This window comes from Apus apus, chromosome 4 (assembly GCF_020740795.1).
Source record: "Apus apus isolate bApuApu2 chromosome 4, bApuApu2.pri.cur, whole genome shotgun sequence".
In the NCBI taxonomy this organism is placed as follows: domain Eukaryota; kingdom Metazoa; phylum Chordata; class Aves; order Apodiformes; family Apodidae; genus Apus; species Apus apus.
This window is the reverse complement of record NC_067285.1, coordinates 4999025-5023533: the sequence shown is the minus strand read 5'-3', so window position 1 is coordinate 5023533 and position 24509 is coordinate 4999025. Positions and strand designations below refer to the sequence as shown.

Here is a 24509-nt window from a genome sequence, read left to right as displayed (position 1 = left end):
GGCGGCTCGAAAGGGACAAACGGGCGGGAGGGGCGGGGTCGCTGCCGCCGTCAGCGGGCGGGAGGGGCCGGCGGCTGCGCCCGGAGGGAGCGCGGCCTGCGGAGCGGGCGGGAGCGGGGCGGCCCGGCCCGCCGCCCCTCGCAGCTCACACAGCCCCCCGCAGCCCCCCCCCCAGTCCCTCACAGCCCCCCCCAGCCCCTCACAGCCCCCCGCAGCTCCTCACAGGCCCCCGCAGCCCCTCACAGCCCCCCCCCCAGCCCCTCACAGCCCCCGCTGCCCCTCACAGCTCCCTCCAGCCCCTCACAGCCCCCCCGCAGCCCCCCCAGCCCCTCACAGCCCCCTCAGCCCCCCCCCCAGCCCCTCACAGCCCCCTCAGCCCCCCCCCAGCCTATCACAACCCCCCCCAGCCCCTCACAGCCCTCACAGCCCCCTCCAGCCCCCCCCCAGCCCCTCAAAGCCCCCTCACAGCCCCCCGCAGCTCCTCACAGCCCCTCACAGGCCCACCCAGCCCCTCACAGCCGCCCCCCACAGCCCCTTACAGCTCCCTCCAGCCCCTCACAGCCCCCCCGCAGCCCCCCCAGCCCCTCACAGCCCCCGCAGCCCCTCCCAGCCCTTTACAGCCCCCCTCACAGCCCCCCCAGCCCCTCGCAGCCCCCCCAGCCCCTCCCAGCCTCTCACAGCCCACCTCCAGCCCCTCACAGCCCCCAGCCCCTCAAAGCCCCCTCACAGCCCCCCCAGCCCCTCAAAGCCCCCTCACAGCCCCCCCAGCCCCTCAAAGCCCCCAGCCCCTCAAAGCCCCCTCACAGCCCCCCGCAGCAGGTGGTGACAAGTCTTTCATCCGCTTTTAAGCTCCTCTGGACATCTGAGGAGCAGGAGTGACAATGAGAGGCAAAGGGATGTTCTCCTTGGCTTGACGTCTCTGATACTTGTATTTCTATTAAATTAATCACCCCGCAGAGATCCGTGCTCTGGCAAAAGTAACAAATGTCTGCTTTGAAGTGGAATAGACCACTAAATTAATTAATTAGTGACCAGTGGTGGTGTTTATACAAAAGACAACAAAGTTAAGGCTGAGTTAAATATAAGAACATGTATTCTTAATTTACCGGGAATAAATGTATCTTCAGTATTTTTAAATTCTCCACCACCAAACATTGCGAGATTCAGCAACATTCAAATTGTCATTTAATGATGGGCTTTTTACCTTACAGAATAAAGCACGTTTCTTTGATATGGTTTCTCCTCTCTTCCTTTCCCAGGGCCAGTATCATTAGAGCTGAGTTTAGTGTAATGGTGGATCTGGCTTCTAATCTGGAGCAGTGGGCCAAGTAATGTCCTGCTCTGCCCTTGTTCTCTCGTCATAAATAGTCAAACTTGGATCAGTCGTGTAGGAAATGTGCAGAGTGGTTATTTCTGACATCCTGATGATCCTTCTTCAGGAGTTCCTTGAAACAGGCTTTTGCTTTGTGTCACCACACCCATCAGACAAACGATCATGAGGGATCTGCTTCAGGTTGGAGTGTACAGTTTTGCACAGGATTCCGACGAAAAGAGAATTAAAAGAATCATAAAATCATCAAGCTTGGAAAAGACCTGCAAGATCATCAAGTCCAACCATCCACCCTACCACCCCTAACCACTAAACCATCTCCTGAAACACCATGTCTACCCATTTTTTGAACACCCCTCGGGACGGTGCCGCCAGCACCTCCCTGGGCAGGGAGGCCTCCCCACTCTTTCTGTGAAGAAATTGTTCCTGATATCCAATCTAAACCTCTCCTGGAACAACTTGACGCCATTCCCTCTTGTCCTGTCGCTGGTCACCAGGGTGAAGAGGCCAACACCCACCTCACTACAACCTCCTCTCAGGGAGCTGTAGAGAGCCATGAGGTCTCCCCTCAGCCTCCTCTTCTCCAGGCTGAACACATATTAGTGTAAAGTTGGTCTAATCTGTAGGAAATTTAGAACAGCCATATATACTGATGTCAACTCCCAATGTTCTTACACATTCCTCGTTCAGTTGAGCATTAATCCAGAGGCATCCTGGGGTTCTCCTGAGAACTTAACACACTTGTGAAACTTGAGGCAAAATCTAAATGCATGACTTAACACAGGCTGGTACCAACAATATGAAACTTTTCACAAGTTTGCACAAAATCTGATTCATACAAAAATCCTGCCCATCAGAATTAATTCCTCGTGTGAACACATTGACTGCAACAAAGGATCTTTTTAACCAAATACATTGTTTCGAAGACAACAGATGCCACTTAATATAATTCCAGATTATCAGCATAAGGGTTTTATTATAACACATGATTAGAATAACAATATAATACCTTAAAAGTTGATTTCTAGTAACTTTCCTAGTGACTTTTAAAAAAATCATACCTTTTAATTGCGAGGAATCTAGGAATTTATTTATAGCTTTCTCTGCTTAATTTCCAGGTGTAAATTAATTCTGCAAAATATAAATACATAACAGTATTTTATTAGGTGATTAATATTACTGTGTTTCTCTAATTATCAAGGTGATTTATTAGAGTATTTTTAGCAGGTGTTCTAAAATATCTTCATAGTTCAATATACAGTCAGTGTATTGAATAGATACTACCTGGTCATCCCCAAAATCAGTATTTCTGCTGGACTAGACTGCAGCTATGCATAAGCTGCCTTTCAAAATACATGTTGAAAATATTTCCCTTTTCATTACAAAATGAATGAATTACAGTTTGGGCTACCAAACAATTTTCTATTCTTACATTTAGTGCGAATAGGAGAGCGCTGTCAAATTTGCCTTGCAAATCCATCGTGAGTAATATGCTCTTGGATCCTAACACAGAAAGTCTCATGAGAGGCCCCTTGTACAGTGTTGTACACAAGCACATGCTAAGACATATTCCTTATTCCAGAGGCTGTGGAACACAACACAAAATGCAAAATGCTGAGCTGGGTGGGAGGCAAAGTGGTGAAAGGTTCATTATGAGCTGAAAGGCTCCATACCTTGCTGAGGCAATCCTTTGGAGTCCGCTCTTCTGCAAACAGTAATCTTGTGTTTCTGAAGATGATGCTTGATTTCTGGAAATCTGTGTTTGGCCTTTCCTGCTGCTTAGACAAGCAGGGCCTTTTACTCACTGGGTCCAAGAGCAAAATATCCCACAGACTGCTCTTTGTCTCAAATGTACAGTATTGTATCACATAGTGCTCCTAAAGAGGCAATCCACATCAACCAAAACCCAAACACTAAAAAGGACAATAGTACAACAAATGCCATGCAGCACATAAATTCACTTTTAACAAGAATATTTTGCACTATAAAAGGATTTCATCAAGTATTGTCACAGTCCTGCAGTAGCTTGTGTTTCTATGTGAAATAAGACCCCTCCAATTAGATTAACAGAGTGTAATCTGAATTCAGTTCTCAGGTTCATCACAAAACCCTCCTTCACTGAAGCTACACGTGTAGGACCTGTGGAGCTGCACTTGGGAATGGTAGGGATGACAAAAAAGTCCTGCCTGTTGCATGGACCAGCCTGTCACAGCAACCACCATGGAGCCCTGGGCAAGAGAGAAGGTGGGAACCCTCAGGGCTCCTAACTCCTGTTCCATCTTCTTGTTGCAGGGAACAGACTGGCAGTTTCAAACAGCATTAACAAAGTATCATGTCATCTGCGGTCACCAGGAGAAACTGAATCTGGGAACAGCGAGGGTGAAGGTCTAACCGCATCTTTTTGCAGCAGGGCAGAGTTTCAGGGGTGGAAGTGTCAGCCAGCACAATCCTCACCCAAGAGCCCTGTCCCATGACTGGAGGGCGGCAGCCAGCCACTGTGCCAGCATGATTATCCTGCATGTAGGTCAGCATGTATGTTCAGCAGGCCTGCCTTAGGTCTACACAGGTCTAGGTTCTCGGTTCCTGGTGATTTCAGAGAGAAGAAGTGCCAAAATGGTGCAGTAACTGGATCCTGTATTCCCAGCTGCTGTTGTGACTGTTGTCTAAAAACTGTCTTATCCAGTGAATGATTTTTTAGCTCCTCAGCAGCAACATTTCATGTCCCTGATGCACACAGGTTTTTTACAGTGCTGAGAAGTGAATTACCTGTGGTGTTGACTGTGCATCTCAGACAGCTCAGGAGTTGCCCAGCATGCTGGTGCTCATCTGGAGCCAATCAACTGTGGATCTACCACTATTCCATTGAGTATGAAATCTAATCATTTGTCCTTTTCTGGAAGATTGGTCTCTTGGTGCAAGGATCCCCAGCCTGCTGGAAGATGTTCCTAGGCCTTAATGGAAGTAGACATTTTTAAATGAGACACTTTAGTCACTGTCCAGGAGTGTTGAATATGATTTTAAAGCATAAACTTTTTCCATTTCCCTTGAATACACCAAAACAAATGCTGCTATTTGGGAGGGAGATATAAAGCAAGAAATGAATTGTCTTAAGAACATGGCAACAGCACAGGATCTGTTGCCCAGTGATGGCTGCTCTTGACATCAAGAGAATCCTGGTAATCTGAAATGCAGGATAGACTAATTGAAAACATCAGAAACAGTTACTTGCTCTTCAGCTGCTAGCTCTGCAAGCAAACATGGTTAAGGGAATTTCTTTTAATGAGTGCAGCGAACTTAAATATTGCTTTAGCAATGTAGAAGTGTAAATGCATAGTATTCTTGGTTCTTGCAGAAGGTTTTTTTCTCCATATTTACAGATAATCCCAAGGAAGGTAAAATCTGGCAGCAGATATTCCTTCAGCAGAGCGGATTAGGTTACAGCCCATCAAATCACAGTATACATTGTACCACTCTGAAAAGGTGTGGGTTTTTTTTCAGTGAAATATGAAAGAACAATTATTAAGAGAACTCTGAAAAACAAACAAACAAACAAACAAACCTGAGTCCCAATCTGGTGGGATGTCAGGGAAAAAAACCCTGACAAGTTCAAACCCTCATTGGCACCAGGAACCTTTTCTTTGTAATGACTTGGAAGGTTTCATTAAGTGAAAGATTGACACAAGGTTGCTACAAATACATGTGCAAGTCATGCTGGTGGAGACTAAAACACTCAAACCCTTCCCCTTTTTCCCCACAATCAAACAGCAATTTAGTTTAGGAAAATAATAATAATAATAGTAAAAAAAATCTTTGCAGGAAAGAGCAGGAAATATGTACATCTATCAGTGATGCCTCAGAGCAGGGAATGGCCAGAGAGCTGCTGCCTTGGTGGTCCATCCAGTACACTTCTGATGGAGGAACAAAGGAATTAAAAGCAAATGCAGAACAATGTCAGATTTTTGCAGAAGAAAAAGGCAATTAGTGCTCTGTAGTGCTCTGCCCATATTTTGCATAACTGCATGTCAATTTTTTGGACATGGAAATTTTATTATGCCAATAATTCACGAATTCCTAGAAAATTCATAGGAATTCACTTTTTTGTTGTTGAAACCTCTAGAAATTATCACCTATTAGACATTACCAACACCATGCAAACAATTAACTCAAACCTAAGTGCTTCTGTGATAGATTTGGTCTTATCACAGCAATCATTTCACCTCTTGTGCTGACATGAATATGATTTTACTACATGTGTTTAAAAGCCTGTAATTCATAACCTATTATGAAAGACATAGAGTTTTTCCTCTCTGAAATAATGTATTCCAAAGGAAAATTTTCCAAAAGTACTATGTAACTGAAAACATGCCCTGCTTAAAGTCAGTTCTATGATTGGTGTGGGTTTCCTATTCCAGTGACATGTGCTTTGGGGGTTTATAGTTAAGACAGCTCTACACTGAAGTGACATGTTTATTTTCCTGAAAGGCTCACAGATGTAAGGCTCTAACTTCAATTCCTACATTCAAACAAGTGGGCTGAAAGATCCATCTTAACCCTCATGAGAAGTAACAAGGTGTTTTTCCTCTTTTCTGACTGTGTGGGCAAGAGAAGAGTGAACACAGACAAAGGGATAAAGAATAGAACACTGGCAAGAAATATCTGCTTTTTCCTTCTCTCCCTCCTGCCAGGTAATCTACTAGCATTCCCAGACTTTGAATGTTTATCCTGAACTCCAGCAAAGTATTCCTCATGAAATATGCAGAGCAGTGCTGACTCGCAGTGGTTTTCTTAAGGCAGCTAGGACTTTTAGCCAAACTGTGCTTATATATGTTTGTCACCTGCTAAACTGATTCATTTTTCATAGAATCATAGAATCCTAGAATCCTAGGGGTTGGAAGGGACCTCGAAAGATCATAATTTTCCCCAAACTTTCCTTATTAAGTTGCTCAGGTGAAAGAGACAGTCTGATACTTAGTAGCTATATTTGTGGGGTTGAAAAGCCAGAGGGTAAAATTCCAGTTACATTGGTGTACCATGGAGCTTGTCTCAGTGTACTAACAACAAGGACAGCAGACTGTACTCAGTGTACAGGACCTATCTGGTGTTGTTCTCATCCAGCAACTGAGAATTCCTGTGAAGAACTGATGTGTCACAGCCCTACAGCTCCCTGGGTCAGATTCTTTACACTTCATAGCTATCCAGCATAGTGTTCTCAAACATAAGCCAATTCACATTAATAGAACACTTTCATGTGATCTAGGGAGAAAGGGGATCCATACACCAGCTAGGAGTGAAGGAGTGAAGAGGGTTGCAAAAAGCAGGGACGAAGTGGTACATTTCCTTTTTTGATCTAGAGGAAAATTGGGTAAGTAATTTTTCATTAGTTCTTTAACTTTAAAAATGTCTAGGCTCAAACCAGTTTGCTAATTATGTTTTAGACATTTCAAAAGGCAAAGCTTGTATCTTACAAGTAAAAGAAAGCTTTCTCCTTACCAGAAAACAACAGTGGCTCCTTTGAGGTTCCATAGTTTCATGATCTCTTGTATAGCTTTTTTTACAGTCCACATAACCAATGCCATAGTCTACAGGATGATCTCTGTTTAGTCAGTTATCTTTCTAAGACCAAGAGACTGATCATGAAGTCTGCATGTCCTAAAATAGCTGTTTTAAAACCATGTTACAACATTACAGACTGTACCAGCTATTTTCAAATGCTGGAGTTTTAAAATATGGCTCTTTTCCACTGTTGCTCTTTTTCTCAGAAATAGTTGTAGGGATTTGATTCAGAAAGGATTGCTTGTTGATTTTGTTGCCATGTAACAAGAATGTGTGTTTCTCTTGAAGAATTTCAGAGATGAAATTAGCTGGCTAGTCACTAGAAAGATTATGGAGATGTTTGGGGATGTTTTTAAGTGAGAACTGACTATGATATTTAGTCTTTTCAGGCATAATAAAGTTTGCTTCAGGCTGTAAAATCAAACACTTCCCATCTGTAGGTAGAATATTGCCTCTGGTGACCCAAAACTTTAATAGATCTCCAGGTAGTTGAAGTCACTTCTAGCCTTTCCCACTAAGAGAACTAATCAGGTCAAAATAGTATTTCACTAGTTTGAGATTAACAAGAAATTAATTATGTTACCATTTTGAACATTGATGACATTATACTGAAATATGCTCTCAGCTTGTAAGACCATGGCCACTTTAGTAATTTCTGTTTTCCTTTTAATGAATGGGGTTTGGATTACCACAATGTTTTGGTATGTTTTACATGCTTTGAAAACAATTTTTCAGCTAATCTACCTTTGAAAAGATATGTTTAGCTTCAGGCAGAAACTAACAATGAAACTAACAGGCACAGCATCACAGTGGCAGACACTCTTCTATCTCTGTTAGGAAGTTGGTGTCACCTACAAAATCTGCTCTTTTCCAAAAATGGAGTGCTTATAACCTGAATTTTTGGGTCATGATTCAGCTACTCAGGCTCAAGCTGTTAATTACAGAGGAGTGGACCTTTTCCCCTTTACACAGCCCAAGAAATGGGTTGGAAACTTACTACACATGTAGGAGTTAAGGAAAAAACCTCCATCCATTCATTGCAAAGCTTTTTAATGACAGATTCTGAGATTAACTGGGGAGATGCTAATACATATATCCATAAAACTTATTTCACAAGGATTTTGGAAATTAGAAAGGTAGAAGGGCTAGTAGTTGGCCAGAAAATTCAGATGGACCTATGGATGGAAGATATAATCCTCACTGGCTGAGTTTGCAGTAACCTGCCATCTTCATCTGCACCTACATCTACATCCACATCCATGACTTTAATACCCTGGTCTGGGGAGATCAGGAATCAATTTGAACGTGCTCCAGAATTATGTAGTTAGTATTTTTCATCAAGCATTTTGAAAATGCCAGGGAAATGAGTGGAAAGCAACCTACTCCAGGAAAAATCTAATCTAAGCTAATTGAAGTTATAGTATAGTGTGGTTATTTTATCAGTAAAGACTGGCTGGATGGGCTTGGATTGTCACATGGACACTGGCGTCTGGGGCTGGTTAGAAAAGACACCTGTTGAAAGGCAGTCAAAGGGCCTACTGCAAAAAAAAGAAATAAAACAAAAGACCTTAGTTCCAACCTCAGATTTCACACTCACATGTGTACCTGCAGACTGTTTCCCCCTTTTATAAAAATAATTTACACTGTAAATTGTTTACATGTTATTTTGTGGGTCTTGATACAAAGCAAACAGGATAGAAATAGAAATTGAAGCAATAGTTTGGAGAGCTTCCAGGGTAGGCAGAGGGCAAGGGCTGAGGGAAAAACATCTCTATGAAGGTTCAAGTTGTGAAATCTTCTGCAGGCTGTTGAAAGTTCCCTGTCTTCATTGGCACTTCCATTCAGCTGGATGGGAGACAGGTATTTTTGAGGATATATTGAGAATATTCCTTTCATATTACTTGAAGCTTTCTTTAAAATTCTCTTATGTCTATCATCTTTTATGGCAGTATTGGAGAATGACTGACCTGTAACACTGGGCAGCTTTTAATCAGTGCTGTTCTGGTTCTTTCTGTGAAGGAAGACAAACCAAACATTCATGTTGACCACTGACCTTTATTCTGGAAAGATGGACTTTCATTCTGGGAGAGGTGGGAACCGCTACTCAGGCCACAGAAGATTTTCGGATCAACTTTTTTGTTTTCTGATGCTGGTGGAGCAATATTTATAGAAGACCCTTAAGTCCATAAAAAGTCTGAAAAGGGTAAAATTGTACCCAGCGTGTATGATCTAAGCTTAAATCTAAAGGAATAACTTAAATGCAGTTGATTCTACAGTCAATTATAGCAACTAATGGTTGGAAGAGTTGCATTGCTGACAGCCACTATAAGAGTAGAGTCATCACTGATTATAGTTTTTCTTTTTCTTGACATAATCCTTTTTAAGTAGAATCATAGAATCATAGAGTCATAGAAGGGTTAAGGTTGGAAGGGACCTTAAAGATCATCAGGTTTCAACCTCCCTGCCATGAGCAGGGACACCTCCCACCAGACCAGGCTGCACAAGCCTCATCCAACCTGCCCTTCAACACCTCCAGGGACGGGGCTTCCACAACCTCCCTGGGCAACCTGTTCCAGCACCTTCCTGCCCTCATGGTGAAGAATTTCTTCCTGATGTCTCACCTAAATCTCCCCTCTTCCAGTTTAAAAACATTACCCCCTGTCTTATCACTGCCCTCTCTGATGAAAAGCCCCTCCCCAGCTTTCCTGCAGCCCCTTCAGGCACTGGAAGGTGCTCTAAGGTCTCCCTGGAGCCTTCTCTTCTCCAGGCTGAACAGCCGAACTCTCCCAGCCTGTCTTCATAGCAGAGCTGCTCCAGCCCTTTGATCATCTTTGTGGCCCTTCTCTGGACCCTCCACAACAGCTCCATGTCTTTCCTGTGACAAGTAGTGATCTCTAAAAATCACATGGTGAAACAAATCTTGATTTCATTTTCGTATGCTTTCATTAGAAGCTCTTGAATGCAGGGTTCTATGAAAACACATCATCTGGTCAAGATCCGTATACAGAATATACAAGCCTCAGCAGGTTTGACAAAATATTCAACTATATAATCTTGCCAAATTAAATTTGTCATAAAATGCTAGTCAGGGCTTGACAGACTCATTTACTTCTCTGGATTCAGAGCAAGCATCTGATCCTGCTAACACTGTTGGTTCTTGGTCAAACCTAAGACTCAGCCAGCTCTGGGTCCTTGCAAATGGATTAGTTTATGTTTATTTGGTTCATCTGTAAAGCAGTAGTGTGCTGTGGGGAGTTACAGGACTGTAATAGGACTGTACATAAATAAAAGGTAAGAATTATTTCTTTTGTTACCTAGATAAAATCTGCTTTTCTGCATATAAGCAATCAGAGAAGATTCACTGATTCATGGCAAGCTGACTGGGTGTAGGGTGTAAACACTTTTTCTTGCCATCAAGGCATAATGTGACAGATGTACTATTTATTTTTTAATATGAATGGTTGCCATATTTGCAACAGAAATCTTTTAGAAGGAAACAGTAGCAGGATAATTCTAAGAAAGAAAGCAGGACCATGAGATAGTTTGCCTGGAGACAATGAAACAGGAAACTACTAGTGAACCAACACTGTAGCTGTTTCTGCAGAACACATCTGACTGAGGAATTGATCAAATTAGACAAAATGGCATCTATTTTCAAATCAGTTCTTTGGGAAATACGATTTCAGAACATTTTCTCCCATTCCCAAAATGTGCTTCCTCCAGCAGACCTGTGAGAAGTATAACTGTTTGAGAGATACTAAACCAGGGGAGAGATGTGTCTCTCATCCCTGTTACCTATGATTCTGTGAAGCATCAGCCAAACAGCACCACTTCAGTGCACTTAAGGTTCAATGTCAGGCTTTCACTCACCCTCCAAAAGAGACAGAGAGGTTGTGTCTAGATCTTCTGCAGCACAAACAATTTTTTATGTTAACACACTTCCACATCTTTAGCCACTCCTAGTTGAAGCCAGAAGCACAAAGTTTGCTGCAGTGAGGGATGGGGAAAAAAAAGTACAAAAAAGCAGCTCACGGGTATCAAAAGCCCCATTTTTACACCAAGGCTTAATACATCTGTAGGTTTTGACCTAACATGCCTAAATTTTAATGTGCTCCATTTTGGTTTTAGCATGGTATAGACTGAGTCCCCCAACACTTCAGAGGGATGTGTTACTATTTGTTACTTGTCACTATTGGTTTTGTTACTATTAGCCTAGTATAGCATGAGCTGTTGACCTATTTTTCACCCTCACAAACTAGCTTTTGATTAGACTGTAAAGATTTTGGGTTATACTTCTGTAAGTGTCTGTGTATTATAAATACAGCATGTTGATACCATTGAAACTACAGTAATTATTCTTAACTGTTGGGATCAGTTGCATGCCTACTTGTTGGCCTGTGGCTCACAGTTTCCATGCCACTTCCAACTGTAAACTGAAAATTATACTTAACCACTTGCTTTATGAGAACGAGCTGATTTTACCCACAAATTTGCAGCACTGCACAGTTTTATTGAACCCATATGAAAATCTCTGCATGATGCAAGGGGGCAGAAGGTTTCAATTCATGGTCTACATAAAACTGGGGTGGGTTTTTTTTCAGTTTCTCTGGTAGACTCCTAGCTTGTTACACTGTTCACATCAAAAGGTGACTTGTGTCAGGAGCATTGAGCATGGAGATATTCTTGCCTTCTAACAAACTAGACTTAACTTTTCTTAATTGTCATACATGCAATATTTAGTCCCTGCATGAAGACCTGCCAGCCCAAAATATTCACTATTAGACGTGGTCTAATAGTGGCACTATTAGACCATTTCTGTTGGTAGAAAGATTTCCAGAGTTTTGGAAATTGTGCTCAAGCCTTTTGCATTAACATATCCTACAGTCTCAACATATCCTTCTCTGCCAAGTTCTCTTCTTACATCCTAAGCTTAAAGAGATTTTATTCAACCTATAACCTTTTCAGAGAAGAATATTATTCCTTTTTAGATGTCCTGGACTTCACCAAGTAACCCTTAAGAGTTTGCTCACACAACAAAAAAAGAATCACAACTGGACACAAAAAAGATACCAATCTTAATTCACTTTAGCCCTTTAACTGCAGAAGGTGGTATATGCTGCATATACCCCAGTCATCCATGAACTTTAAACTGGACAAACTATTGTAAACCTTTGTGCTCACTCCATTGATTTGAAATATGGTTAGTATCCACTCTTTGGGTGCTAGTGACTGATTCTTAGCTCCCTGCATTCTATCATATTTTCTTGAGAGCACTGGGTGAGAGACAGCTCAATCACAGTAGACAAATAGATGAATAGATAAATAGAAACCAACCACAAAACCAAATGTCATCAATTCATCTGTCAAGTTCCATCTTTTGTAATGACCAAAGCCAAAATAACTATAGCCAATGCTCAAAAAACATAATTAGAGTTTAATGTTAAAATCTTACAGAGATGAAAGGGGAAAGTCACATCTTTAAGAGCCAGGCTGGTTGCAGGCTCAGGAAGCCAATACTGCAGCCGTTTGCAGATGCTTTCTGAAGATTTTCTTCCCAAATTTTCACTCAGGATTACAATACCTGCTTAATAAAGGTAAATATAGTGCCTAATTATGTATAGCAACAATGATTTTGTGAGCCTGGTCTCCAGGGTACCTTCCCTAAATCAAAACTGAGGTGGAGTTAAAGTGCTGTAAAGCCTGTCACCCACTCACGACAAAGTAATGCCAGTGGAAAAAGACACCTGTAAATGGAGTGAACTTCTGAAACTGGATATTGTTTATATTAGTGGAGAATGATAACATGAATATAAATAGTGCAGACCCAGCCGGGCAAGACATATGTTATATGAACTTAAATCTGTCATTAGAAGCTGATGAGGTTTCTGTCTGTCACAAGGATGAAGACTTGTGCCATCTGTAATAACAGTGAGCAGCTTAGTTAACTTCATCTCCACCAACCACCACGGATCACTAGGATCACTTCCCACAACACGACATTAGATCATCTTTTTTAAAAGCCACTATCACAAAGGCAAACATCAGGAGCTCCAATTTAGAGTAGGAAATGCAGTTCAGGCACCAGTCCTTGTCACCAGATTATCACAAAAACTTTAGGGACTGTCTTTATCTGAATTCTCAGTCTTGGTTTGCATGGCTGCTTAGTCAAGGGGGAAAACAGGTTTATAACTTACATTCTTATTCATCTTTAAGCATTCATTAAGTTAAATTTAAACATTATAACAGTGATGAAACAGTGATGAAGCACTCTCCCTATTATGCAATTATTATCCTTTGACAAAGGCATCTAAAAATTATTTTAACCTTACTGGTTTTCTTTCCTTCTTTATGATACCTTTAACAATATCTCTGTGATGTTACTGTGCACAAAAATATTCTTGGCTTGCTCTTACAAATAAGCCTAAGAAAGTATTTTTGTCCTGATTAGCCTTGAAATGTGATGGGGTCTTTTTGGGCAGGGTTATATCAGCCTAACATCCTTGAGAAAAAGCCCATCATCCAGCCCATACTCCATGTAAAAGCCTATTATTTTAGAACAGCAATGCCGGATCAAATCAGGAATCATTTTCATTCTGTACTGATATTCTGAGGGCTGAACACTACTCCAGGACTATACAATATATTAATGACCTAATCACTCATGCCCTCTGTGCCTCAATTTCTGCTTTATCCTGCTTAGTATATCAGTGAGGAATTTGTGTAAGTAATCCTTGAATCTAACTGTTGTGCTTACTTAATATAACTGTTTTCAAGGTGCAGAAGATTGAAGAAACTCAACAAGTTTCATTTCCAAGTAAATATTTTTTCAGCCAACTTCAGCATCTTTTTAAGCCAGGGTTCATGGTTTTATGAACACTACTTTGACTACAAAATTATTTCAGAGGTCAGTGACGCAGTTCCCAGAGTTAGTCCTGCAAAGATCCAGGATACTTGCTTGGACTAGAGGCTGAAACCTAACCCTAGCCTGGTTATTCACAAGTTGTCTTGAGGTGCAGTTCTCCTGAGAGACTGATTTTCATAGCCAGGCCTCACCACCTGTGTTGTAAAACACAGAACTCCTGGAGTGAGAATATCATTCACTGCTAAATATTCAGTGGCTAAGATTACAATCTAATTTCTTTTCACCCAGTCATCAAACAACTATCATGAGATTATGAACAACAGCTTCAGGCTAAATGAATCCTCTAACTGAAAATGAAGGGAAATAACCTGTACAGGTTATATGCATCTGTACATACATAATATATAATGTGTATATATATGTGTGTATCTGTACTTGATTATGTGCCTGTGTTGGGCCAGCACAAAAAAACAATAAGCTTCCACCCCTCAGCCCAAGGAAACTCTCTGAGTGTTGAAGGCTTTGTAGAGGCCCAAGAACAAGTCCTTCTCTCCTCTGATATTTGTGTGGGCACGAAGGGTGTGTTAGCACAAAGCCCAGGAGCAGCTGCACTTTCCAACTCTGACATGTCAGCACACACCTCAGGCCAAGAAAGCAGGAGGGGAAATACTGCTGCCATCCACAGCTGGGGAGAAGCAGTTGCTGACAGCTGGTTCAGACTCCAAAGCAGAAGGCAACCAAGGAAGGAATCCCTTACCTTCTGAGAAGCTTTGTGCTCTGCCTCTTCTCTGCCATTCTCCTCAGCTCTCAGAAAATCAGACCTCATGGCAACTCTTCACTGTCCCTTGTATTTCCACCGAGTCTCTTGACCAAAGAGAGGAGAAAAAAGGGAATGCATGGACAGAACAGGTAAACACTACAGAGGGGAGAGTAAGGAAAAGTTTGAAGGAGATAGAACTTGGAATGAGGCAAGAAATATTAACCTTGTGGTGCATTCTTGCCATGCTTTATATGTACCTCTAGCAACATGTTAAATCAGCTGGTCTCCACCTTGCTTATGTCTCCTCTTCTGCCTGAATATAACATGGGGTTTTGTCTCTGAGTTGTCTCTGAGTCCCACCATCCCCTGTGCTGTCACTGGACACCACAGCAGGCAGAGCAGTTCAGGGAGCAGAGAGCCAGCAGGTTATGAAAGTCCACCTGTCACCTCAGACTCCTTCCAAAACCTTGCCCCAAATCAGAGCTATTATTTCTACCTCATCTTTGAGGTTTAGGAACGGGGATCCTTCGCTTGGAGTGAGGAGTGAGTGTGCATTGAGAGTGTGGAAACACACATGCACTCTCCTGAGTTGGCTATGGACCTGAATTATACAGTCATTTATGTCTCATAACACAAGTATGGATGAGACACTTTGCATAAATCATAATCAGCTACTTTTAAAAGGCAGGGAATAATGATAAGGAAATCATTTGCAGTCCTGCACAATGGTAGGCACAGGCTGTCCAGGTGAGCTATGTAGGTCAGTCTGCCCTGTAGCTCCTAAGCCCCATTAACTGGTCATGGCATTAGGAATGTAAATACGAAGCCTTCATCCAGCTTTCCATGGCCACATCCTGCCTGTGGGTGGAGAGAGGGAGTCAGTGCCACTGCACAGAGCTGTGTGTTTCGTCTGGATCAACAGCCTTCCCACTGGCTTCAGTGCTGCATATGGAATCTGGTGAAAAACTGCTGGTATAAATGTGGTTTGGAAAGAGAAATGTTCCAATCCTTAGATGTTATTTTTTGGATCATATGTATTTTTGTGAGACACTTTTGGCATCACTTTGAAAGACTAGGACCTCTGCATTGCTTTGAAATCTGCAGTCAGTGCAAAGAAAAGGGAATGTACATGTGCTCAAAACATTTGATGCTTGATGCACAAGAGAAGGATTATTCAGATCCACAGATGTAGGCATTGAGCACCTTTTTAGACACCTGACGTGGCTGTGACATCCTTGTGGGGCTGGCAGATAAAACACAAACCTCACCTAAGACCCACATCTTCCAGAGAGGCAGTTAAGGGTTAAACAGGATACCCTAAGGTGTCCAGTGTGCATCTTTTAGGCCACAGAATCACACCTAAGATTCCAGAATAATTAATTTATTACTGCATTAAACTGTACAGTATTAGAAAAATTCTATTAAAACCTGAAATGACAGACTTTTTTAAGCTAGGAAAATATTCCTGGATAGAACACAAAATAAAATTCATTAGCAGCCCCATGGTTTCTTAGGAAGGGTACCTCCTGATGGAGATCTGAGCGACATTAACTCAAATTCCAGCATAGCCTGGCAAACTGGAACACACTGAGGAAGCCAGTGCTGACATCCTAGTTCTGCACTCAGTGTTTTGCATTTTTTTACCTTGGGCAAATCAACTAATCTCCAAAGAAATGGATAACTTCTTCTACACCATTTCTACCACGAATGCTTAGACTAAAAGATCTGAAGGAGGGCCTGCCACTTTCTTAATATGTTCTTAAAACCAAATTATTTTGTCTCTTGGCAGCAGGTACTCAGAGTCCCCTTGTTTCTTTTCTTTCACACTGGTACATGAAGTGGAGCCAATCACCCTAGTCTGGGCTGCATCAAAGAATTGTCTCATTCACTGTCCTTTACATCCTCAGACCCACCCTAAATCCAGCAGTGTGGTCCTGACAGGCAATCTCTGGTTATCTTGGGGGGAAGGGCAGCAAAATTCCATTTCACAACTCTCACACAAGGCCAGCCCAGCTTTTTGTTGCCAAGCAACATCACGATTTTACAGCAGAACCAGCTGCTGATGTTGCCAAGCAACATCTTCCCCATCAAGTTGTGGACTTTTAAATTGTTATGTGTTTAGTCATTCTCATTGTAGGATTACGTTTCCCCTCTGAGATCTTGACATTTGTGCTGTTAGAATTTGTGAGAAAACAAGGGCTGAAGGACTCTCATAGATGGCTCTTGTAGATCTCTACGACATTGTGCTAATATGCAGAAATTAAGGATGATTTTGCCTTGGTTACATCAAGATCAGGAAAGAGCAAAATTCTGAGCATGCCCTTTTCTTCTCTTGCCTACGAGAACAGTTGGCACTTAATGGCACACTCAGTGCTTCAGCAGAGCTTTGCAATGCTTTATGTGTAGTATCCATCACGTGAAAGTAAGGAAAATAAAAACACTTAGTCTTATTTTGGCAGTATTTATACCATAAAGCAAAATGAGCTTGAACTAAATTGTCTTCTATAAAAACCTAAGGGAGCATGTATTCAATACAGAAGAAGCTAACAGATCTGAGCAGTGTGTGGCTGTGCAAGTGTACCAAATGCTGTACTTACTAGGATTCAATTTGATCACTCATGACAAATTGCTTGGATCTGACTGAAATGCCTAACTCCTTAACCCACTCCATAGCTTTACGTCTGAGCTGGGTTTTCCCCTAGTTAGAGCCTTCCATTCCTCCTGACTTAGACCCTCTTTTGATGAAGGCAGTCTCCCTGGATGAGCATGAAGCGTGGATGAGGAACCACAGGGGAATTCCAGCAAATAACAGTAAAGCAGCCCCATGTGATTACATCTTCTCCCACCAGTTCTGTCATAAAATCAAAGAAAATAAATCAAGACGTCAAAGGATGAGGAACATTCTTGCAGTTCGTGATTTACACAAACTGATTTGACTTCAGACTGGAACAAAGCAGAAAAGCAGCATCTGTGTAGGTGGGAACAACTTGCAGTGAGTAGGTGTTGCTTGGGATAGTTGAGATAGGACCTGAGTGCACCCTAAGGTAGACATGAGAGTGGCTCAAAAAACTGGTCCAATGTTAATTATGTCAACGTTGTCAGACAGAGCTGTTCAAGGTCCAGAGATTGGAGAGTATGGTTGCTGTTTGTTAGCACGCCTGTCACTCCCTTCACTTCACATGGCTCATGGTTCTGGCAGTAATGAAGGTGTCTGGGTGGCTTTGCAAACCTTCCACAGGGTCAGCCCAACAGAGGGATTCTCCTTTGCACGTGTTGACAAAGATATACAATCAGAAACCCTCATCAGCAACTGGAAGGTCGTTTTCCCCAAAGTTTGTGCCAGACAATTGTTTTGCCAGGCAGCTTATTCACTTTAACTTTGTGACATTTTCTGGCCTTAGCTTTAGAAATGGAATAACACCAAATAAGAGTTCGGTTTCTGTTTATGAGGAAATAATGCAGCTAGCAGAGGTGAGGACATATTACCAGGCTTGTGTTTTCCTGAGCTCCCACAGGATCCCTGCCCTTAAATTCATGGCAGAGAGCCTAAACAAAACCATTGTATATTTTGTTGTCTATAGACAATGAGTTTTACCATGTCCCTGTTTTATCTAAGGAAGAGCACACTAGAGCTTTGATTAGATGAAATGCTGCTTTTCTGGATTCTGAAGTAGGTTGGGAGACCAGAAAAAATGGGATGTGACAGCCCCTTCCACGTCCTCTGGTTTGTGAGCTTCGCTGTAGATGTTGACTTTCCCATTTTGAACTCGCAGAGGTATAGCACAGATTTATTTGGCATATTGTATTACCCACACACCACCAAACCCACTCTTGCATACTTCACTTTGTAACCTGAAGAAGCTCTGGGAATACAGGTAATTTGTTTATGATCTCTGGAATTCTTTGATCAGTAGCAGTAGCTTCAGGTGCTGTCATAACGCTGCAGGCTTGGATTGCTGGAGCACCAACTTCGTAACAAGAGCCACGTTAAAAAGACAGGGCTACTCATGTAGTCCCTGACCTTGCAACTGCTCATTCCAGCTCTTCACATGCCTCATGTTTTCAAGCCAGATGTTTGTAGACCAAGGCTCTGTGGGATAGAGAACAACCACAGGAAAGCCAGCAGCCAGCATATCCCTATGAAATCCTCCCCCTTCTTGAGATCAGATATGAAGTTTCCATGCAGCAACACTGCCAAGCAGCTCTTCAAGGTGCAGTAAACAGCTGACAATTCCCTTGCTGTGTGGCACCAACGAGCACCACTGGTGTTTACAGAAGCTTGTTAATCACATGGAGCTGCCACTAGTGATAAACACACTGTCTTTTGTTATCAGCTGTCTTTCTGAGCACCCCTTGGTGGAAGCATTGCTGGAACGGACAATGAGCATTAATAATAACAATTAGCTCACCCATAAACCAGTAGTTCTTGCACCAGCACATTTCAAAGGGTTTTTGTCATGTCTCCACCCTTCAGGATGATTAAATGGGAAATTATTTCACCATAACCTAAACAGGAATATCAGCATTTGTTAGCAGATATTTCTGAGAGCTTTCAAGAGTAATATGAGAAAAGGAAAGACAAACTGAAACATATAAATAAGCTTGAAAATGAAATGCTGAAGAGCTGTTGCCCCCCAGTACTAATTTTCCTTGGAAAACCTCATTTTTCCTGCATAACCTCAAACTATTACTGATAGTGGTTCACTGAACAATTTCTGTGGTGCCAGAAGCACTGCTTGTACCATAGGCCAAGAAACACTGGAACTGAAATATGTTTTAACCAAAATCCATTTTCTCTGGGGTTGCTTTTGTAAAAAGCATTAGCACTCAATGCATGGCATGCAGAGCTGCAGCAGTCACCCAGGAGCTGGGGGAGGTCTGGGTGGAGGAGGCAAAACTTGTTTTCTCTTTCGCCTGGGGTGGAGGCAAGTTGGTTGTTCAGCAGGTTAGGAAGGTGGGTCCCTGAGAGAAAGCCTACATTTCATGTCAGTCTGAGGAGAAGTAGGAGGAAAATAAGGTGAAAACTGGTGAGGTGAAGATGGAAGGAATGGTTTGAAGACATGCTCTAAAAGTGTCAGTGAATCCAAAGCTGCCAGATTAATCCTGACATGTAAGTGTGAAGTTAAACATTCTCTCACTGGCTTTCAGGAAAAGTTGTTTTACTGTGCAAGTACAACAGTCTCTACAGGCTGATCAGACCAATTTGGTACTAGGGAGCAATTTGTGAGATATGTAGTGTTAAAATAATTTCAATAATGACATGTAAATTGTAAAAGATAGGATAGAAAGATGAGAACGATTATCTTTTGGTTAAGCTATGTTTATTTAATGAATGGATTTTTTAGCATGTTTTTCATGTTTGTTTGAAATTCTCTCCATATGATAAAGCACTTGGAGTTTGCAACCTAAGTAGTGCTTGTGCACTGAGAGACTGCTGGAGAAATAAGATATGTAAAAAGGGTTACAGTAACATTGTAATCTGAAAAATTATTTTAGTTAATCTGCAATGTAATTCATGCCTTCTTATTATCACTCGTCTCATTATTGCAGCATCTAGAACAACTTTATTCCCTATTGGTGACATTTAACTGCATTATTAAGCAGATGGTAACGTGAGAATTGTGTGATGATTGAAATTTCACACTCTAGGGAAAGAAAAGCAGAAGTAGACAGTATGATATGATATGATATGATATGATATGATATGATATGATATGATATGATATGTTAGTGGAGATTGGTGGTAGGTAGCACTTTTGCCATGCTTTTGTACTTTTCTACTTTGATTCCTGTACATTTCAATTAAAAGCTGTAAATTAAGTCTTTTTGCTTTTAACTGCATATTACAGATTTGGCCTCTATTAGCAGGTGCTGTTCTTAGCAGTATTGCTGAGTTGGCTGCAGAAGCCTTGAGAGTCCATTATGCACTGGAGTAAATTTATTCTGAAATAAACAGATTAACATGATGTCACACTGGCTAATCTCTTTCATCACTCGATAAGCAAAACTTGCAGTTTTCACAACAGGTCCCCACCTTAATTAACTAAAAAAACTCCATGGGGACTTGAAGAGTTTCATTCATTTCCCAAGTTCTGTTATTACTGTGAGTGCTTGCGAGGAGACAGTTTTGAGAGCTTTAAATTTCCTGGTGTTTTCACATGTCTGTGGAAACAGCAGAAGAGCTGGGAAGAGGAAAGCTTATTAGGTCAGAATATTCACTCCAAGGAAAATGTGCTGGCTGTTGAGTGAAGCATATTGCCATAGTGAGGTTTTTATTTCTGTCTCTTGCATTGAAACCTTAGCTAGAAGCTCCAACAGTGGGAGAATATTTTGTTATATTATATTTAAATATAATCTAAACTGTTGTCCTGGAACATTTCACTGAGCAGGGCCTGAAAAGCTCTGTGTTGCACACTGCTGCATGATGGAGTACTTCATACTTGGGGAATAGGGAATTTGAAAATATTACATACAGTCTTTAATTTAGTTCAGTGCTATTTTAAAACAGTAGAGGATTTGGAATTAATCTCAGCAGATAAAACCTAGTGTTGCTCATTAATCACTAAAAGTGCAATCCTGGCCCCAGTGATTTCAACAGGAGCAGGTTCAAGCACCAATATATCCCCTGAAGACACTGGAGTTTAAACAGAGCATAGCTTAAAAGCACAATACTGGAGTTCTCTCTCTCTCCAAGACTTCTTTCAACTTCTGAAAAGTGTACTGTAGTCATAAGTAATAACATTCCTTAAAAGCTGCTATGATGTCTTTGGCTTACAAAGTACAATCTTTCTTTTACAGCCTGACTTTAATGGAGTTTTTCTTGACATGTGCTGCAAACCAAACTCACATTCTGTGGGGAAAAAACGGAAGAGCCTGCATAGTTTTCACCTACCCAATAATACAATAAATGTAGTGAATTTAAATTCCTGAGCTCCAAAATAAAAGAAATGTCTAGACCAAGAAGTAAATGTATATAACTGAATATCTATTGTGCACAGAAACCATTTACTACCCTTTTAAAAAATACAGAAATTAATAATGCCTAGGGAGACACTAATTCCAGAGCTGCTGGTCACAGTTCTAATGTTCTGAGAATATTTCTGAAATTAAATAATTAGTGTTGAACCAGGATAAAACCAACAGTAATTAAGGCAGGCAGATCCTGGTAAGTGTAAAGAAAATGTGTTTAGATCATAGAATCATCAAGGTTGGAAAAGACTTTCAAGATCATCAAGTCCAACCGCCCACCCTACAACCCCTAACCACTAAAAGCAGGGTAGGACTCCAGAGATAAGGATGAAAAATCCATTTGCACTTTCTTAAAGCTGAGGGAATGTATGGAAAATAGTTTCTGTAACAGTAAGGGTCAGGTTTAAGGTTGTGGTTCTGCCAGTGTGAGCATGAAGCTCAGTCCAGGGGTCTCCAAGTCGTGCAGGTGGTTTGAATACAGTTAAACCAGTAAAGTTTTCATGTGGGGTGTCCATGCAAAGTAACCCTGGCAGGGGAAATGCCTTTGTGCTCCAGTGACATGGGATAATCCTGAAACAGTCACAAAGCTGAGTTTGAAGGAGGGTCTTTCAGCATAAGTGAAGCCAGTGTAGGGAAACCAGCAGAGAGCCATTACTAAGTAAAAGCATGAGGATTTCTCTTTCTCTGATTCATGACTTAGAATCTTTATAAGAATGAATGTCAGGAGGGGCAGCTGATAGAGTGACTGAGATGACAGTCCTCCAAAATATCCAAGGGGGTTTTGGGAGGTTGGTGGTGTTGGTCGTTTTGTTTTGTTTGCTTGTTTGCTTTTTAATTGAAGACTTAAAGCTTTTTCTTTTTCTTCCAGTGGTCTTTCTTTAGCTGCTGTGATACTGGACACCAGCATCAAAATGGGCAATGAGAACAGCAGTGCAGAAAATCAGGTGAGTGTGACGGTGTGGTTGCATTTCTCCTCCCTGCCAACCTACAGCAAACCTGACAGCAGTTGGTTTCACGGGCTGCTTACCCCACATTTACCTGCTGCTCCCAGTTACACTCAAATGTAAGTGTCATTAAGGGTAATTGAAGGTGACTTGTTTAGTTTTTTTCTGTGACAGTGACACTGCGACTTAGCACCAGGGGACTGTGCTGGTGGTTGTTCCACTGGGGATGGCAGCAGTGGAGGATCCCCATGGGGTGAGCAGGGTTGGCTCATCCCGTGTCCCCAGCCTAGGAGCAGGGCAGCTGGGGGACAGCCAAGGCAGCCCTGGGCATCAGGCACATCCCTGAAGAAAGGGACAGGCCAAGATGAGTCAAGGCTGTCAGCCCACGGGTCAGCCCAGCCCAGCAGGGCTGGTGGCTGGACAGGGCAGGACTGTGGCAGAACAGGAGACCAACATAGAATCAAAGAATGGTTTGGGTTGGAAAGGACCTTGAAGATCATCTAATTCCAACCCCTCTGGGAGAAATCAAATGGAGTCCTGGTCCAGGGGCAGAGTGGGGTGAGACCCTGGGAGTTGGACAAAGCCTGTAGTGTCCTCAGAGCCCTGACACAGAATGGATTATCCCTGTTCAGAAATGACCTTGCAACGTATATGCGTGGATTCTGGAGTTTACACCTGTTTTAGAAGGGTGGCTTGCTAATGAATGGTGGTGTTTGGTAATTTATCTTTAAATTCTTGACATGAAGGGAATCCATATGCCATGCCTATGAGTGTACAGTTACATTAGAAGTTACTATGTCGATATAAGCTTGAATAGAAGTTGTAATTCATTAACTTCAACAGTTAAAATGCCAGGTCATGTTTCATCCTTTCTTCTTCCATATGCTATGATAGGTGGCAAAATACATTTAGGGTCATTTGGCTTCCACTTCAGGTCTCAGCAGATCTGCTGTACAAAGTGCATAGAGGACCCTCTCAAAGGAATCAGTATTACAAGTTAGCCTGACATTTTTATATAGAATTTTTTAGAAGAAAAATCTTCTCTAATTCTTGGTGGCTCTGGTCCATCTGTCCTTTTAGCCCAGGATTTGGTCCCAGATTTTTTCAGGGGTTGGGAAGAGGGAAACATATTGGTTTCCAAAATGAAGTAATGAGAATTTCTTCTCCACTTAGAAAGTTTTTGAAAGTCAAATATATTTCTTCAGGGGTCCTCCTGAGACTGAGATGCTACTTAAAAGCTATTGAATTTATTAAGAAACTTAGTAAAAAGCTTTTATTTTCTAAAAAGGAAAGTAAGCTTCTGGTCCCCTTTTCAGATTGTATAAAGACCAAAAAAAAACCAACCACCTCAAAGCCACAACGAAACAAAGGAAAACAAAATAGATGTTAGAAATCCAAACTAATTTAAAAGTCACAATTAACAGAGGAATAGCAAGAAGTAGTAATAAAATCCTAAAAGCCACTTGAGCTACTGAACAGCTATTGAAAAAGTATCACTTAATGAATAGTGAATTTTCACACAGCCACTGAAATATTTAAAGATGTTCATTTTCGCTCAGAAGTTCCCAATGCAAATAAAGTCATCCTTATTCCACCAAGCCAAGGAACACAGCAGGTTGTGGATGATGAAGCTGGTTTACATGGCTTGCATTTCAAAATGTTAGCATGGGGTTTGGCTGGCTTTTTTTATGCCTTTGCTCCTGAGTTTTGTTTTCTTGACACTGCAAATTTGCAAGGCAGCTCCATTTAAGTTTTCAGCAAGTTGTAAAAAAATAAATAAAGTATCTGGTTTCTTTTAAAATGTTTCTTTGGTAGCAATCTGTGCTTCAGAGACACAGCCTGCATTTGACCACCTTTGCATGCTGCCTTCCCTTCCCACTCTAACACAATAAAATAGCTCAGTGGGTGTTGTTCTTCCACTCAGTACAAAGTGAGATGAGTTGGTTTTGTTTATGTATTTATCAGAGAACACCAGTGCCCAGCTTTAGCTCTCAGCTGAGTCATTTGGAAGCTGTGCACATGGTTTGCATTAAAGATGGGAGAGCCTGTGCTAAGTTTAGAACTCCTTTAACAAAAGGGAAGATCTGTGGA

General features: G+C 41.7%; 1 protein-coding gene across 8 annotated transcripts in view; it reads left to right on the top strand.

The window, feature by feature from the left end:
• Positions 1 to 6582: 6582 nt before the first annotated feature.
• The window catches only part of TACC2 (transforming acidic coiled-coil containing protein 2), a 136094-nt gene continuing 118167 nt past the window's right edge, over positions 6583 to 24509 (top strand). For 6 of the 8 annotated variants that reach the window (XM_051619309.1, XM_051619306.1, XM_051619308.1 and 3 more), the window contains exons 1-2: positions 6586 to 6692; positions 22343 to 22418. In XM_051619309.1, coding sequence (XP_051475269.1) covers positions 22386 to 22418 — 33 coding nt within the window. In that variant the 5' untranslated portion in view covers positions 6586 to 6692; positions 22343 to 22385. Of the gene's footprint in view, positions 6693 to 8847; positions 8974 to 22342; positions 22419 to 24509 lie in introns of those variants that run through there. The other 2 variants (XM_051619305.1, XM_051619302.1) reach the window with 2 other exon arrangements.